A 17,682-nucleotide genomic window follows, 5' to 3' on the forward strand; every position below is an offset into this window, starting at 1 on the left:
GTGATTCAGATATTCTTTTTCAGATTCTTTTCCATTATAGGTTATGACAAGATGTTGAATATAGTTCCCTGTGCTGTACAGTAGGTCCTTGTTGTTCATCTATTTTATCTATAGTAGTGTGTATCTGTTAATTCCAAACTTTTAATTTATCCCTCCCTCTCCCCTTTGGTAACCAACCATAACTTTGTTTTGTCTGTGAGTCTATTTCTGTTTTGTAAATAAGTTCATTTGTATCATTTTTTATAGATTCCACATATAAGGTTTATCATACGATATTTGTCTTTCTCTATCTGACTTACTTTACTTAGCATGATAATCTCTTGGTCCAACCTTGCTGCTGCGAAGTTCGCTTGGAAGCGAGCAAAGGAACGTGCGAGCCGCCACCTAGGACCAAGTTCTTGCCCTCTGGGCAGAAATGTAACCACTCCCCGGAGCTGGCTTCTCAAAGAGCTATAGAAATGCTAAACAGTAACAGATCTGGAGGCAGAAAACAATGTGGCACTAATTGTTCCGTTTCCTCCGCTTTCCTAGCGGGGGAGGTTGGCCCCGGCTGCTCCGGCCATCCCACCGCGCCGCGCGCTTCTCTCTCAAGTATCCCAAGGACTGGGAAGCTGAAGTGGGGAGGCGCCCGAGGAGCAAAGATGCTCCCCACCCTCCGATCCGGGCAGCCCTGCAAATAATGCCCGGGGACCAGAGGAAGGCTCCCATTGGCCAGAGGGCGGGTGACGGCAAGGGGGCGGAGTTTCCCGGGGCAGGGGGCTGGGGAGTATAAGGGAGGGGGGCGTGCGCGCACCGTGTCAGTTTCGAAGTCCCTGGCTTCTACCTTCTGCGCCCAGGCAACTGGATCGCGCCTCGGGCTAAGGCTTTTCCCTCCTCTGCCCACCGGGCGCCTCCACCCGGCCCTGCGGCGCCCCGCAGCTCCCCGCCCCTCACCAGCCCCGGGGCCCTTCCTGCTTTTCCTCCGCGGTGCTTTGATCCGGGGGCCCTTCTGTTTGTTTTCTCTTCTTTCTTCTTTGTTGCTCTAAAACCCACCTCGCCGAAGCCCCCCGCTGCGGAGGGAGTTCGACTTGCAGAGGAAGGCGGCTACCGCGCACCTCATCCGCCCCTCCTGCGACCCCGCCAGCCGGCGCGCCCACCCCGCCTGCCAGACCCGCCGCCTGCGTTCGTTCGCCTGAGGAAGCCAGCCGAGAGTTCATTGATGCACCCATTCCAGTGGTGTAACGGTGAGTCCCGGGCCGGGAAGGCGAGGGACGCGGAGCCGGCCGGAGACGCGGAGAGCGGGGCGCCAGGCTTCAGATCCGAGGGCTCGTTCTCCCTCTTGAGCCAAGTTTTTCCTGAAACGGGACCGGCGGGGAGGCGTCCTGGCGCCCGACTCTGCTCTGCACACCGCGGAATTTGGGGGGAAAATATTCAGGTTTAACTCCAGGGCTGGGAAGGATCTCTTGAGCGGGCGGCGGGCGGGCGGGCGGGGGGGGGGGCGTGGGAGCCGAGGGGTTCCCGGCCTTTGTGTGGCGGCTTCGCTCTCCTACCCCCTTCCCTTGGCTTTGTGCGCTCAAACCCTGTTCTTTGTTGTGGTTGTCGGAGAATTAAATCCGCGCTCGGGCTCGGATCTCCTAGAGGGAGCTCAAGTTCCTGGCCTGAAACTTTTCAGGCTATTTTAAATATGTATACAGTGCGGCGTGCGGGGTGGCGCGCCGGGGCGGCTTCCTCTGCGCCTTTGTTGGCTTCGCACCGGCGGCGGAGGGGGCTTTGTGACGGTGGAAGACGCCGGACTAATGAGCGTGGCTTTATTGGATTGATAAAGCCTTGCAGAGTTTTCGGCGCCCGGCTACCCTTGAGAGCAGGGCTTGCCTGGAGAGCTGTGCTCACGGGCCTCAAGGCCAGACTAGCTCCTGTGCCTCGGCGGTGGCCGCGCCTCCAGACCCGACCACCCCTCCCACCCCGGCCTGGGTGATGCTAAATTCATCCCACCTGAGGCTTTTAGCGGTTCAGGTGATGCATAGAGGTTGGGCTTGGGTCTGGTTCCTCTTCCAGGCTACCTGACCCTTCTGGGCGGGTCAGTTCAAAACTTCGGCTCCTAATACCCTCCAGTGGCCCTAGGATCTTGACTGCGTTGTTCTAAAGCTTGGAGAGTTTCTGGTGAAACGGGGGAGCGCGGCGGAGGCACTTCTGGTGAAAGGGGGAAGGGGACCGGGGGGACCCAAGCAGCTGGCTTTATCTCTCAGTAGGGTAGGCTGGCTAGTTAGGGGGGTGGGAATCCATTATTGAGAGCAGACTCTTGCCAGATCTTGCATTAATTATTTCAAGAGGCTTTTGTTTTAAGGCAGGGTTTGGGCAGCATGTGTATAAGGGGGCCCCCATCCCCCTCTTCCTCTTGCTGGTAGGATCTAATTTCCTGAAAATGAACCCAGCTGTGTGTGTGATAGGCAGCATTGCCTCAGTGGGGACGAGGGGGTGGGGTGAGGAAGGACGGTGCATCCCAGCATCTGGGAAAGATTCCTGTTGGCTGGGAAGGAGAAGCGTTTCCCAGATCCACTGGTCTTTCTTGGCCAGCCCTTCTCTTGACGTCACTCCAGCTCCCGGCCCGCTGCTCAGATACGAAACATTCTGATGTCAAGGCTTTCATAGGTCGGGGGAAACAATGGAACAGACTTCAGGAGAAGAACCAAGGTGGCCGTCACTAACACTAGCCTTTCTTCTGGGCAGCCCCCTTTCCTGTGAGGGTTTAGACCAGCAGAGGACTTGCTGCTTTATCTTTTCACTTCTTTTTTTTTAAATTTATTTGATTTTTATTGAAGTATAGTTGATTTACAGTGTTGTGTTTCTTTTCACTTCTTTTTTTTCAATTTTTTTTGTTTACTGAAGTGTAGCTGATTTACAATGTTGTGTCCACCTCTGCTGTACAGCAAAGTGACTCAGTTATTACACATATAGACATTTTTTTTTTATATTCTTTGCCATTACGGTTTATCACAGGATACTGAATATAGTTCCCTGTTCTTGTCATTTCTTTGTTTTTTTTTTAATTTTTAAAAATTTTAAAAATTTATTTTTGGCTGCATTGGTTCTTCGTTGCTGCGTGCAGGCTTTCTCTAGTTGTGGTGCCCGGGCTTCTCATTGCGATGGCTTCTCATTGCGATGGCTTCTCATTGCGATGGCTTCTCTTTGTTGCAGAGCACGGGCTCTAAGCTCGCGGGCTCTACAGTGCAGGCTCAGTAGTTGTGGCTCACAGGCTCTAGAGCGCAGGCTCAGTAGTTGTGGCGCATGGGCTTAGTTGCTCTGCGACATGTGGGATCTTCCAGGAGCAGGGCTCAAACCCGTGTCCCCTGCACTGGCAGGTGGATTCTTAACCACTACGCCACCAGGGAAGTCCCTCTTGTCACTTCTTAAAGTGACAGAGAGATGGCTTTTCTGACTCCAGTGAAGAAGCAATCCTTCTCCGCACACTTTTGTGAAAAATATCTAAAGCTCCTCTTTCCTGGGGTTGGTATTCTGTCCTTATAAGTTTAGAGGAAAAACTACTCCACTGTCAGGTTTTAGCCCAAGGTATACTTTTCTCACTTCTTTTTATTCAGAATGCAAGCAAATGGACCATCTCTTCTCAGCTATGAAGCTCTTCTCCCCCATACTTCTTTTTTTTTTTTTTTTTTTTTGCGGTACGTGGGCCTCTCACCGTCGTGGCCTCTCCCATTGTGGAGCACAGGCTCCAGACGCGCAGGCTCAGCGGCCATGGCTCACGGGCCCAGCTGCTCCGCGGCATGTGGGATCTTCCCAGACCAGGGCACGAACCCGTGTCCCCTGCATCGGCAGGCGGACTCCCAACCACTGCGCCACCAGGGAAGCCCTCCCCCATACTTCTTTATCACAGAAAGTCCCAAACTCACTGACTCAATCCTGGAGCCCCAGGGGAAGCTTCTCTCAGCAAGATAACATGGTCAAGATAAACTGATAAAGTGCTGAGGCCATAGTGCCTCCAGAGTGAATACATGTAAACCCTCTGCATTCGCTATGGCCCTTGCTGTGCAAGTTCCCAGAACAGGGAACCCAGTGAGGTTCTTTGGGACCCTAAAGATGCCGGGATCCAGCTCGTGGAGAGCAAAGGCAGGTTGAGGGTTAGACCCTCTTACGGCATCAACAATTGATGAGACAGGGTTAGGGAGATGTGCCTGGTGGGGAAGAAGGCCTCTTGGCATTGAGGACAGAGTTCCATGGAAGAGAAGCCGAAAGGCCCCTTTCCAGAGTAGACAGAAAACTGTCCCTCCCTGGCCAGTCCACCATGATGTCTTCATGGAAAATTGATCTCTTTTGGCCCACAGAGATCAAATATTTAAGTGGAGGGTGAAGGAGTGGTGAAAACTTTCTAACCCAAGCTGGAGGCTCAGAAGCAAAGGCTGAACACAGTTTAGTAGCTCATTAATTTTTTTCCATCTTTAACCAAAAAGTCTTTTCAGGATAAGAACTACTTTTACTTTTTGTCTCCCCACAGTGCCTAGGTCGGTGTATAGATCAAGCCAGCAGCAGTACTTGTTGGTTGACTGGTCATCTGTTAGCTGAGGGCAGTTTCTGGGCAATTCTCCCAAACTTCAGTCTCTTACTTTGAAGTGGGAGCTTTTGCCAAGATGACCAGATCGTCTTGAGAAAAATCAGGAGTTATTTATCTGTTAACCAGTTATTGAAAACACGCCAAGCACGAGGGTAGGCACTGGAGAATGTACAGAGGTGCACTTTGCTGTCCTCAGACCTAGCAGCACTCAGGCTTGTTAGAATCCCTCATCTCTGATCTCAGGATTGTGTATAATCACACCTCTACCACGGGCCTCACTTTGTATGATGAAAACCTTTGTGTCTGTCTTCTTCCCTAGATGATAAAATCATCTTGTCTTTCTTCTTTGCTTTTTTATCTTCAGTGTCTGTTGTGGTACTTGTCATATAATCACTGCTTAATGCCTGTTCGAGTTAAATGAAGTTGATTCTAGGAACAGTGGGGCAACATAAGATGGTTACGGAGTGTGCCAGAGCTGGAACACGTGATACAGGCTGTGGGCACTATAGATTTCGGGGTGGGGAGTCCCTGGAATATCACAAAGACCGGGTTTGGGGGACTTTGAGGAAGGAGAGGGAGTTTCAGGCAGAGAGAGCTTCGTGAACGAAGGTGTGGAGGCAGGTGAAGATAGAGATGGGCAAGAATTAGAGAGGAGGCTGGCCCACCTGGGGTGATGCTGGAGGATACTGAGTCGGGGAGGTAAAGAGGGGACCCAACGCACACGTGTTTAGGAGGACTTGAAGCCAGTCATGAGTTTGGGAAATACATGCTAGAAACCAAGTGGAAGGAAATGTCAGACATGTGGGCTAAATTAGAGGAGGGACTAGACATCAATTAATAGGCACTTGGAGTAGAATTGGGCTCCAAAGTCTGTCTGGAATAGAGACTTGGCAGTACAGTTGGCACCCAATCTGAAAGAGGTTTGGAGGGGGAGGTTCATTATATCGATCACTAGATTGATCTCGGGGATGAAGAGGGCTGAGATGTATGAGGTCAAAGATGACTCCAGTCTTTCAAGCCAGTCTTTTCTGCTGAGTTGGGGTTGCTTCGCTAATTACGGTGTAGGATTCCAAAGTGTATTAATGGTGATCTGTCTCCTAACCACGACGTCAGGAAAGTACTTAAAACCCACATTGAGGGCTTGAGTCTAGAGGTTCACCCACCCCCGCACACCTCGCAGGATCTCAATTCCTTGACGAGGTACTGAACCCGTGCCCTCGGCAGTGAAAGCATGGAGTCCTAACCACTGAACCACCAGGGGATTCCCCAGAGGGCTTTGAAGCCAGGCTTTCTTAGCTGTTTGACTGTACACACATTGTTTAATGATGATTGAGTCTTTTTTCCCCGTGGCGGGGTGGGGAGTAACATTTCACAGTGGCCTTATTACGAAGGTTAAGTTATAGCTTGAGAATGTGCTTGGGTGATAGCAGGTGTATGGTAAAGTCTAGGCTTCTTGTCCCAGCACTTTCTGAAATCCAAGAGTTTGAGGCTTACCTTTCACATCATTGATAGTTTTTGCCTGCAAACAGGAAAAAACACTCAACTGGCTTGTGGTTAAATCCTATCTTTTATTTTTCTTTATAAACATGATAGAAAATTTACTAATTCTCAGAACCAGTAGTCCCAAGATAGTGGCTCTAGGATTGCTTGATCCAGCAACTCAACCGACAACATCTTTCTTCTTTCCTTGTCCTCTCTGCCACCAGCTTGATATTGAACTTCTCTCTTTCCAGCTATAACTTGGCTGCCACCCTTCCAGGTGTTTTGGGGAGATGTGACCTGCCCCGCCCCATCCCCGCCAAAAAAAAAAAAGAATATCTTGTCTTTTCCAACAGATCTGCTCTTTGTTTCTTCAGCCAGAACTCTGTCACATACCTACACCAAAACCAAACCCCTGGCAAGGGCAAGGTGATTACCACCTTTGGACCAATCAGGATTTAGGCCTGAGTCATGTGAGAAAGGGAAGCATCCAGTGGCCACCAGTGCTTCCCAAGCTGAAAGAACCTTGTTAAACTAATAGATTCTGATTCATTTCAGTGGGGGTGGGCCCGAGAGTCTGCATTTCTGATGAGCTCTGGGGATGCCACTGCCATTAGGGGACTGCATGGCAAGGCTTTGAGTAGAAAGGGGGAAGGTGGCCAGTAAAAGTTAGCTGTAGCTCCCTGCCCTCACCCCCCGCGCCCTTCTGGAATGCTGGCCCAGCCTCAGAGTGAGCAATTTCTATTCTGGCCCTGGTGCAGTTTGGCTTCTGGAGCCCGTAGCTTAATAATGACAAATGACCTTTGCAACTGCACTTTGCAATTTACAAAGCGCATTTCTTACACCATCGTTTTCGGTACTCTCTGCACATTGCTTGTTTTCCTGTGACAAAGTGGAGCTTAGCGAGGTTAATTTAATTTCCTAAAGGTCACATAGCTAGGGAGAGGTGGGATTGGAGCCCAAGTGTACCTTTCCTCACCTAAGGCTCTTCATTTTCCTACTGCACTGTATAGGCTTCTCCCTGATGGAAATGAGTTTTCCATTTTCCGCCCATTGCCTGAATCCTTGATCCCCTAGATGGGGATGCTGGTTTAAGTACTGTGTGTATGATCCCATTTCGTAGATTGGTTAAATAATTTACCCAAGATCATGTAGCTAGTAAGTGTTGGAACTAGGGTACAGATATTAGCCCCTGGAATGTAAATTGGTGCAGCCACTACGGAAAACAGTATGGAGGTTCCTTAAAAAACTAAAAATAGCTATATGATCCAGCAATCCCACTCCTGGACATATATCTGGAGAAAACTCTAATTCGAAAAGATACATGCACCCTAATGTTCATAGCAGCAGTGCTTACAATAGTCAAGGCATGGAAGCAACCCAAGTGTCCATCCACAGATGAATGGATATCAAGATGTGGTATATATACATAATGGATATCACTCAGCCATAAAAAAGAATGAAATAACACTATTTGCGGCAACATGGATGGACCTAGAGATGATCATACTAAGTGAAGTAAGTCAGAGAAAGACAAATATCCTATGATATCACCTGTATGTGGAATCTAAAATATGATACAAGTGAACTTATTTACAAAACAGAAACAGACTCACAGACATAGAAAACAAACTTATGGTTACCAAAGGGGAGAGGGAATCAGGGAAGGGTAAATTAGGAGTTTGGGATTAACAGATACAAACTACTGTATATAAAATAGATAAACAACAAGCACCTACTGTATAGCACAGGGAACTATATTCAATATTCTGTAATAAACCATCACAGAAAAGAATATGAAAAAGTATATATATATATGTCTAACTGAATCACTTTGCTGTACACCAGCAACTAACACAACATTGTAAATCAGCTATACTCCAATTAAAAAAAAAAGTAAACCCCCGAGTCAGAGGTTTGCCGTTTCTCCCTGCATCCTTGCTCACACAGAGTGGCCCCAGTGGTAAATTTCCCACTGTCGTAATACTTTCCCTCCCTGTTCTTTGCAGGGTGTTTCTGCGGCCTGGGACTGGTGAGCACCAACAAGTCCTGCTCGATGCCACCCATCAGTTTCCAGGACCTTCCCCTCAACATCTACATGGTCATCTTCGGCACAGGCATCTTCGTCTTCATGCTCAGCCTCATCTTCTGCTGCTATTTCATCAGGTGGGCGGCTTGCTGGCTGACCTGGGCTTGGGGGAGTCTAGGAGGCGGCGGCCGTGGGTCGGGTGAGCTGAGTGAGGCTCCAGTCGCAGAGTCACCAGCCTCCAGCCGGGGCCGCTGCTTTGAGGACAGGCCTTGGTCCTGCCCTTGGCTGGGCCCCTGAGGCCTGGTGTTTCTATTTACGTCAGCCTGTCAAGTTGTCGGAGAGCCGATAAGGTCAGCATGGGTCGGGCTGCATTCCCACCCTTTGGCCAGTTATTCTCAGGTTGCCTAGAATGACCGTCCAGGTAATATCATCAGTGGTCCCTAGCTGTCTCTCTCCGCCCATTCACACTCTCTGGATGGCCAGGGACGGGAGGCATCATTACACCAATGTCATGATCCTCTGCCCTCCTGGGAAGTCCTGCTGTCATCCCTCCAGATGCTAATATTAGCAAGCTGGTGTCTGCAGAGCCGCTTATTTGTTCTGCCTCGTAAGCTCTTATGTTTGAGAGAGAAAAAACCGAAAACCATCCCTTCTTGAGCGTGGCCGTGCTAGCCAAGCTCCAGGAACTGTTTTCTTCACTTGCAGACAAGGGAACTCGTGGCTGTTTTCTATCAAAAAATGTGGGGCAGGGAAAAAAAAGAAAAAAAAAATGTGGGGCATGCCTGGTATTCAGAGTGGAAAATACAGTAGTGTTTCTGACTAGGGTGCCCTGTTGATATTAACAATTCCTCATTGTATGGGACTGTCTTGTGCTTTGGGGAACACTGGACACCCCTGACCATTAGAATGTGCTAATGGTCCTGAGAGCCATTGTGATAACCAAGCCACACAACCCCCCACACACAAACACGTGATCACCCAACGCCTGGGTAGACGGATGTCAGCTGGGGTCTAGGCTGGTGTCTGATCAAATCACCTAAGAAGATTAAATTAAGATGAAGGAAAAAGGAGTTCCTGTTCCCCGCTGAGATGTCCCAGTGGGTTTGAGTGCTTCACCTGGCAGGAGGTTGGGGGAAAGTAGATACTTGTCCGGATTCCTAGGGCTGGCAAGGGCAGCCTCCCCTCTTAAGAAGGGGAGGTACCCGTAGGCCCTGCTCTCTTGTGCTCCCCATCCGTACCTTGGGCTCCTTCTTTTTCAGGACTTTAAAAAGTCCCCGGGACTGGAATTTTCCACTTACAAGTCTTTGCAGAAGAGGTAGAGTCTAAAATTTGCATCTTATTAGTAAGTGAGGGTAGATTTCCCATATCTCACCACCCCTCCCCTTTCCCCAAGCCTGAGTTTTCTTCTGCAAACTCTTCCGTCTTCCTGACCACCAACCACTGCGCTCTCCCCATATGAAGCAATTTATACAACTCCCCAGAGACGGAAGATGGAGACATAGCAAAGATTTTTGTGTGACGCTGGCAGGAGGCTGTAAAACCAACTCTGTTTGGCCCCTGCACACACACACACACACAGAGGCACACCCATGCCAGGCTGCAAACGTGGTCAAGAGAAGAAAATCTACAAAATTACTCTGAGCCAGTATGTGGGTGACCGGGCTTCATTTCCCAATGCTGCCACTGATAGGTGTGATCTTAGGGTTTTAGCTACTCTCTACTAGGTACCTTCTGTGTGCCAGGCATCATGGTCAGCATTTTGTAAAACATTTAGCTTACTTAGTTCTCAGAACTTGCCTCCAGTTTCGGTATCAGCCTGCTTCTGCTTCATAAATGAGGAAATGCATATGCTCAGACAGTAACAGATCTGCCGACGGTCCTATATCCAGGAAGATGGAGAGGTGAGCTAGTCTGATGACAGTTAGGGAGAGTCTTTCAGATTCTAGATGTTGGTCTTCTCGGATTCCTCTTCCTTGAATGGGAACAGCTGTGGCATCCATGGCCACCGCCTTGCAGCTAGAGATTGTGGTCCTGCAGAAGGACGGGCTGGGAGCTCTGGGTATGGCTGATTTATTTTTTGTTTGGCTGGAGTGAAAGAACAGAGCTGCAACCACATGATACCAGAAGCTTTCCCCACTGCGGGGCTGCTCGGCGCCACCTGTTCCTCCTGCAGTAATCTGCCCCTTTGCCACCCTGCCCTCTGTCCTGCAGTCTGCCCGAAGCCAGTTTGTCCCTGGCTTGCTGGCATGTGGCAGCCTGGGAGTGTCTATATATAGAAAGACACACAAGCACAGAAGCCACTTCCTCTCCCTGCTTCTCGGTTTCCTCCTCAGCCAAAATAGGCCCGTGACCCCCCTCCTGACCTGGTGAGCTCATCGGCCAAGGCCAGCCTCTGCTCCCCCTCTCTCTGTCTCCCTGCCTCCCATCCCCCGACCGCAGGAGCTGATCTCTGCCCTGCACAGGATGGAGGGGCCCGTGAAGTACAACTGGGCAGGAAAGGAACCATTATTTTTGGGACCTGGCTGCATTGTTTGTTGCAAAAGGGGAAAAGCTGGGGAGAGCCCACTGGCAGCGGCTAGAATTGGTCTCATTGAATTCAGGGTATTTTTAGTTGCTTTGCTCACCCAACAGCTGAGAAGGCCACCTGTCCAGAGTTGTTGGCACTCGATCCCCTGCTGGGATGGCCCAGGATCTCTGCTTTTTGCTTTGTTTCCCTTGCAACCCTTTTGGCCCCATTTCATCACAATCTATACCTTCCTGACATGGAAATCTACATGCAGAGTGAATATAGAATGCGGCTCTGAAGCGCTTGACTGTTCCGAGAGATAGTCTTCGGCTCTAAGAGTCAGGCTTTTGGAGGATCCTCAGGTGAGACCATTAAAGGGAGCTCGGCAGATGGAAGGGCGGAGGGTGGAGAAGGAGGGCACCCCAGGCACCCTATGACACAGCAAGCAGAAAGGCCCTGCACGTACTCTGTAAGTGTAGCCATGTTGCAGGCGAGGCGGGTGAGGCTTAAGAGATGGACAACCCCTCGTTCTGAGTCAGGAAGCAACAACTCCTCACCACTTCCTTATTTACTCTGTGCATACCTGCTAACAGAGCAGCTGCGTCTCCCTCAGAAGGCGGCTGTGCGCACCCCGGCGATGAGATCACTTTCTTTCTTCCCCAGATTAACCCAATATCAGGCAGGTCGCACTTGATCATTTAAGCTTTGGGCACATCCTTCCCCGCCCCTCTCATTTGGAAGTGGGGACACAGTGTATATATGAAAGTAGTACAAAGGTAAGGGTGGGGGCTTCCCTGGTGGCGCAGTGGTTGAGAGTCCACCTGCCGATGCAGGGGACGTGGGTTCGTGCCCCGGTCTGGGAGGATCCCACGTGCCGTGGAGCGGCTGGGCCTGCGCGTCTGGAGCCTGTGCTCCGCAACGGGAGAGGCCCGTGCAAAAAAAAAAAAAAAAAAAAGGGAAGGGTGGAACGGTGCAAGCCTTGTTTAGGCCCTTAGCCCAACCCTCCAATGACCAGAAACTGTCCGATGCCACCCTCAGACCAAGGCAGGGGAACACCTGCCCCACCTGTCCCCTGAGCTCCTGTTAGGAGCCATGGAGGTGGCGGCAGCCCGATCTTAACCTGTCCCCTGGCTGTGCATCAGATACGGCTCTTCCAGACCTTCTGCACCCCCCTCCGCTCTGGTTCCAGCATCTCGGTGTTGCTCTTGGGGCATCTGACCTCGCTCCCTTCGACTGTGGCTCGTGATTGGAGATTCCCTGCCTCTAACTCAGGCCAGCAATCTTCTTCTGCAAAAGGCCAGATATTATAGGTTTTGCGGGTCATATGATCTCTGTCTGAACCACCCAGCCCTGCTGTGTGGAAGCAGCCATAGATGGTACCTAAGCTATTGGGTTGGCCAAAAAAAGGTCGTTCAGGTTTTTCCATAAGATGTTGTGGAAACCCCCGAATGAACTTTTGGGCCAACCCAATATAACGTGGCTCTGCCCCAGTAAAATTTTATAGGCATTGAACTTGAGTTTCATATAATTTTAACATGGCATGAAATATTCTTTTGATTCCCGCTTTCGGCCATTTAAGAATAAGTACCGTTCTTAGCTTCTAGGCCCTATGAAACAAGCAGTCAGCTGGATTTGGCTCTCAGGAGGCCGTGGTTTGCCACCTCTATCCTACCTAACCTGGTGGTTTTCTCAGGTTTCCTTCCAGTAACACAGCTCTTTGGTAGAAATGAGCCGTGGGAGAGAAAGCCCCAAGTACAGGAGGACATAGAGCTCCCTGCGTAATTCAGAAGGTTTCCCTCACTGAAAATAAAACAGAAAAAGAAAATAATAATTATCATCAATGTGTGATCATGGTCCTAGCCATCTGCATAGGAAGCCATTCAGAGTCGGAGGCTTGTTGATGAAAGGGCGTTTCCCAAAACCATCTCATATTCTCAGGACCATGGTATGTGCCACCTAATTGGTGAAGCAGGCCACAGTGTGTGTTGGAGAGCTCGGCCTCTGTCATCAGATCGACTTTGATTCAAATCCAGACTCTGCTGCCAGCCAGCTCTGGCATTTGGGCAAGTTACTTAACTTCTTTGGACGCCGTGTTCCTCATCTGCAAAAAGGGACGTCTCTCCCTCTGGAAGTTGTTTGGAATTGGTGCAGACATCAGGCTTTGCAAATCCTCCATCACAATTATGCCCCTGCCATTAGTAACGGCGTGTTCTGGCCATTGTGTTTTGGCCATTGAGAGTCCAGTTGTATGCGGGCCACCAGCTTGAAACAAAAAGAGGAAAACAAAGAAGGAATTGCCTGTGTTGGCCTGGCGCTGTGAAGTGGGGCAGGCGTGTGCTCTGGTTCCAGAATACTTGTGTTCTCTGAGTGGAAAATTCCCCAGGCTCAACAGACTTTATCCTGCTCCCCTGGCTTGGTGCAAATGTCCCTCTTAAGAATATCTAACTTCTGGGAATTCCCTCGTGGTCCAGTGATTAGGACGCCGTGCTTTCACTGCCGAGGGCGTGGGTTCAGCCCCTGGTCAGGGAACTGAGATCCTGCAAGCTGTGTGGCACGGCCAAAAAAAAAAAAAAAAATCTTACTTCCATACAGTCAGCGAGCAGATGGTTGACCTGTATATTTGGGGAGCCTGAAGGAAGTGACCTACCAGAGACAGCAGGGAGGGTGGATGAACTATGGGTTGGCCAAAAAGTTCGTTCGGGTCTGCCATCGCGTCATATGGGAAAACCCGAACGAACTTTTTGGCCAACTCAGGATTAGAGCGCTCTGCAGAGACGCCCCCAATCTGGGGGAGCTGGCAGTGAGTTTTGAGGCAGTTGAACCTGAGTAAGAGTCTCGAGTCCGTAACCCACTCTGGTGACCTGCAGAGGGTCCCGTGCATACTCCATGTGTCTATGGGAAGCACACCTCCCCACCCCCAGAAGGATGCCCCAGGCAGCCAGCCGGCCTCTCCTGCTCTGAATGGCTGTTTGTGCAAAGACATAATGATCTCTTCTCTCCCCTCTTTCTTGCTTCCCCAGCAAACTCCGGAACCAGGCACAGAGCGAACGATACGGATATAAAGAGGTAAATAAAGTCTACGTGTTGCCCTGAGACCTCATTCACTATTAGCCCTGCTTGGGGAGGGGGTGTGGGGAGAGAGCAGGTTTAAGCTGGCCTGGCCTCCCCCTTGGCCTCACCCCTGGCCCCCTCTGAGGCTAACTCCTTTCCCCGTCCTCAAGTCTGGCTGGGCCCAGGCAGGGCCCAAAGCCCTCCTCCTTCACGGGAGGGTCACGGGGGCACTCCTGTGTGGGGCCAAAGACTCCCTCCCTTCCTTGGCGGCTGGTACCACCTGGCCCCTGTGTTTGGTTGCTTCTGATACCAGGCCTCCACTTTTTTCCCCAGGTGGTGCTTAAAGGTGATGCCAAGAAGTTACAGTTATATGGGGTGAGTGCATTGGGACAGGTTGCGGGAGTGCCCGGCGGGTAAGGCACACCTTCTCCAGCAATCTCAGCCTGACCTTTTCAGGAACCCTTTTAGTCCCTGCCTTCCTATTTCCTTGGGCCAAATAAAACTCATCCCAGGAGGTGATCAATATGCAGAATCCGTTATGTCTGGAACTGAACCAGCGCAGGCAGAAAACAAAAGGATCACAAAAGGGTTTGGATACATGGTGTGACCGACGGCCCCAGGAAGCCCACTAGGCATAATCTTAATGGGGAGGACGGTAAGACCCCTCCATGCCAGATTTCGGTGACTTTCCCCTGCTCAGACCCCAGGTCTTGGTCTGAAAGAGGTTACCTTTGTGTATGCTCTGTCATAGTGACTGTGGATCTGATGCGTGTGTCCAGCCCTGAGGTTCTTCCCTGTTTCCCTCCATTCCCCTCCCCTCCCGCATCACACCCACTCCCTGGGGCCCCTCAACTCTGACTCATTTAGGACTACACCATTTCCTCTTCCTTTCCCACCTATGCCTTTGGGGTCACCTAACTCATTTCCCAAGACTTCCTTCCATAACCACGGACACTCCTACAGAGAGCGTGTGTGTGGTTGTATGAGTGGGGAGGATCACAGGTCTCACTACACACAAGACTCTGCCTGGACATGGCCTCATTTCATCCCTCTTTTTGGGGTCCACTGTCATGATGTCCACAAGTTCCAATGTTTCTTTAGCTCTCCTCCAGAAGAGTAATTCAGCTGGGATTGAAGGGGTTATAATATATTGGAATGTAAGGCTGGACTTAAAGAATGTAAACCGGGGCTTCCCTGGTGGTGCAGTGGTTGAGAGTCCGCCTGCCGATGCAGGGGACACGGGTTCGTGCCCTGGTCCGGGAAGATCCCACATGCCGCGGAGCGGCTGGGCCCCTGAGCCATGGCCGCTGAGCCTGTGCGTCCGGAGCCTGTGCTCGGCAGCGGGAGAGGCCGCAACAGTGAGAGGCCCGCGTATCACAAAAAAAAGAATGTAAACCATACACCAGACCCCCCTCCTTTAGTTATTGATAAGTGCCTCACCAAAGGTCCTAGGCTAGAAAGGCTTAAAAATCATAACTACTCAGCCATAAAAAAGAATGAAATAATGCTCTTTACAGCAACATGGGTGGACCTAGAGATTATCCTCCTAAATGAGGTAAGTCAGAGAGAGAAACACCATGTGATATCACTTATATGTGGAATCTAAAATATGACACAAATAAACCTATCTACAAAACAGAAACATTCACAGACAAAGAACAGACCTGTGCTTGCCAAGGGGAGGGGGGGTAGGGGAGGGACGGATTGGGAGCTTGGGATTAGCAGGTGCAAGCTATGATATATAGAATGGATAAACAACGAGGTCCTATTGTATAGCACAGGGAACTATTATATTCAATATCCTATAATAAACCATAATGGAAAAGAATATGAAAAAACATAATATGTATAACTGAGTCACTTTGCTGTACAGCAGAAATTAACACAACATTGTAATTCAGCTATACTTCAGTTTAAAAAAAAAGGTTCCTCTATAATGGCACTGCCCAGTGGAAATCTGAGGATAGAAAATGCTCTCTATCTGACCATCCGGTGTGGGGACCACTTGCCACTTCTCAGCTGTTGAGCACTTGAAATGTGGCTAGTGTGACTGAGGAACTCAATGTTGAATTTCAGCTTATTTGGGTCGACTTAAATCTAAAGCAGTCCCCTGTGGTTCATGGCTACCGCCTGTTAGGGTGGGTTCTCTCTCGGAGGATGAGGTGCTGGGTATTCAGGATGGAGGAGTGAGGCTCTCCCCCATCTCTTATCACGCGGCCCCTTTCTTCCCACAGCAGACCTGTGCAGTCTGTCTGGAAGACTTCAAGGGGAAGGATGAGCTGGGCGTGCTCTCATGCCAACACGCCTTTCACCGCAAGTAAGTGTCCACAGTGGATATGTGTGTCCCGGGGTGGCTTTGGAAGAAATAAGCAGGGAGCATCTTCCAGAGCCTCCAATCCCGACCCCTCCCATCTACCCTTTGCCGGTGATGCCCTTCATCCTGTCTGGACACCAAGCAAGCCAGAGGGGTTAGACCAGGTTGAGGATAGGGAGGTTCTTGTCCTGAGAAGCAGCTGGGCTCCATGAAAAGACAGCCGGAGCAGATTGGTATCTTCTTAGGGAAAAACAGGTCGTCTCTTGCCCGCAGGTGTCTGGTGAAGTGGCTGGAAGTACGCTGTGTCTGCCCCATGTGTAACAAGCCCATTGCTGGTCCCTCAGAGGCCACCCAGAGCATCGGGATCTTATTGGATGAGCTGGTGTGAGTGCTGCCTTCATACCAAGGCCTGGAGAAGACCTCTAGCCTCACGGGTGCCTGGTCCTTCCGCGAAGCCGCAGTGCAACAAGACTGTTGGGTGGTGATGGGCATGCTCACCTGGAGGGGCGGGGGTGCCGGGCTGGTCTTCCAGCCTCAGGGTGAGACTAGACTTGCCCACCTCTCTGCTTCCTGAAGCCTGCTTCCCTGCTACTCAGTTCTGATGGTCTTGCCCATCAGGACCACTGTATCCTGGTACTGGACTATCTGCCCGCCTTGTCCCTGCTCTGGGAAAAGAAATCCATTCCTATTTGGCCAAGAACTTAGAGCACACCCCCTTGAGGGTTCTGCTGAGGAGGACAAGCTGCCCTGACCTAGAAGAAGGGATGAGATGGGCTCTGCCCCACCTGTGACCTCCCCACTCCTTCCAGAGGAAGGTTAGAAGGGAAGGAAGGAAAGATGGAGGAACCAAGTGCCTCCAGTGGAAGCGAGGGAGGCTCTGTAGGAAATGGGAAGAGCAGGGATGAACAGAAGAAAAGTCAATGTTTACATGGGACCTATGGAAACAAAGGCTGGCCGGCCGGCCTGCTGACTACAGAGGGGTAGAGGGCAGCCCCCTGCCCCTCCGAGATCTGAGGTGCTATCCGTTCCCTGTTCCTCGGTTGATCTCAGAGCTTCCTATTCCGTGTTGGGGTTTGAGTATCCACCGCCCCAGAGGAAGGGCTTGGTCTACACCCAAAAGGATTCCCAGGGGTTTTTTCTAAAGGAGCAAAAAGGGGGCCTGGGGATGGGGGTGTCTGGATATTAAGGTCGCGGTGGACACCCTCTTCCCCTTTGTAAATAGTATTTTTATACTTCATCCTTACCATCTCAGGCTTTATACATGGAATCCCCCAAATGGAAGGGGTAGGGGTTTTCTGTTCCTCCCCCAAGTGGGTGAGGGTGGGAAAAAGGTATGTATTTAAAGCAAATTAAATTTAATAACAAGTTTCTCTAACCTTTTGCCTGTGGTTGTGGCTTGTGTCCATTGGCCCTTTTCTGCCAACAGAGGGAACACGGTTCTCGAACTGCCTCTTCTCACTTTCCCATGCTCAGAGCAGACATACATGTGCACAAAGTTTCCTGATCCTTGACAAGAAGCATTCGTATTCATTATTACCTGTTCAGCTAGGTTAGGACTCACATCAATATGCTTGAAGACCTGACCGAGCCAGGCTCGTTCACATGATTTCTAGAATATTTTGAAAGAAAGCTGATGTGTGGTACCACAGCATTCCAGCTACCAAGACTTGTCATTCATAGAATTCTCCTTGTAATTCAAGCCACTGAGCTCTTAACACAGGAAAGGTCCACGTTGCTACCATGGAGGCTTGATTTCTTTC

At 50.4% G+C, this 17,682-nt stretch overlaps 1 protein-coding gene across 1 annotated transcript; it reads left to right on the forward strand.

Moving 5' to 3' along the window:
• The first annotated feature begins 827 nt into the window (after positions 1-827).
• RNF122 (ring finger protein 122) lies at positions 828-17,249 on the forward strand. Its single transcript, XM_060001111.1, has 6 exons — positions 828-1,223; positions 8,032-8,188; positions 13,578-13,623; positions 13,942-13,983; positions 15,843-15,925; positions 16,196-17,249. The coding sequence occupies exons 1-6, from the start codon at positions 1,199-1,201 to the stop codon at positions 16,308-16,310; spliced, it is 468 nt and encodes a 155-aa protein (XP_059857094.1). The 5' UTR covers positions 828-1,198; the 3' UTR covers positions 16,311-17,249.
• Positions 17,250-17,682: the final 433 nt, after the last annotated feature.

This window comes from Delphinus delphis, chromosome 21 (assembly GCF_949987515.2).
Source record: "Delphinus delphis chromosome 21, mDelDel1.2, whole genome shotgun sequence".
Lineage (NCBI taxonomy): Eukaryota > Metazoa > Chordata > Mammalia > Artiodactyla > Delphinidae > Delphinus > Delphinus delphis.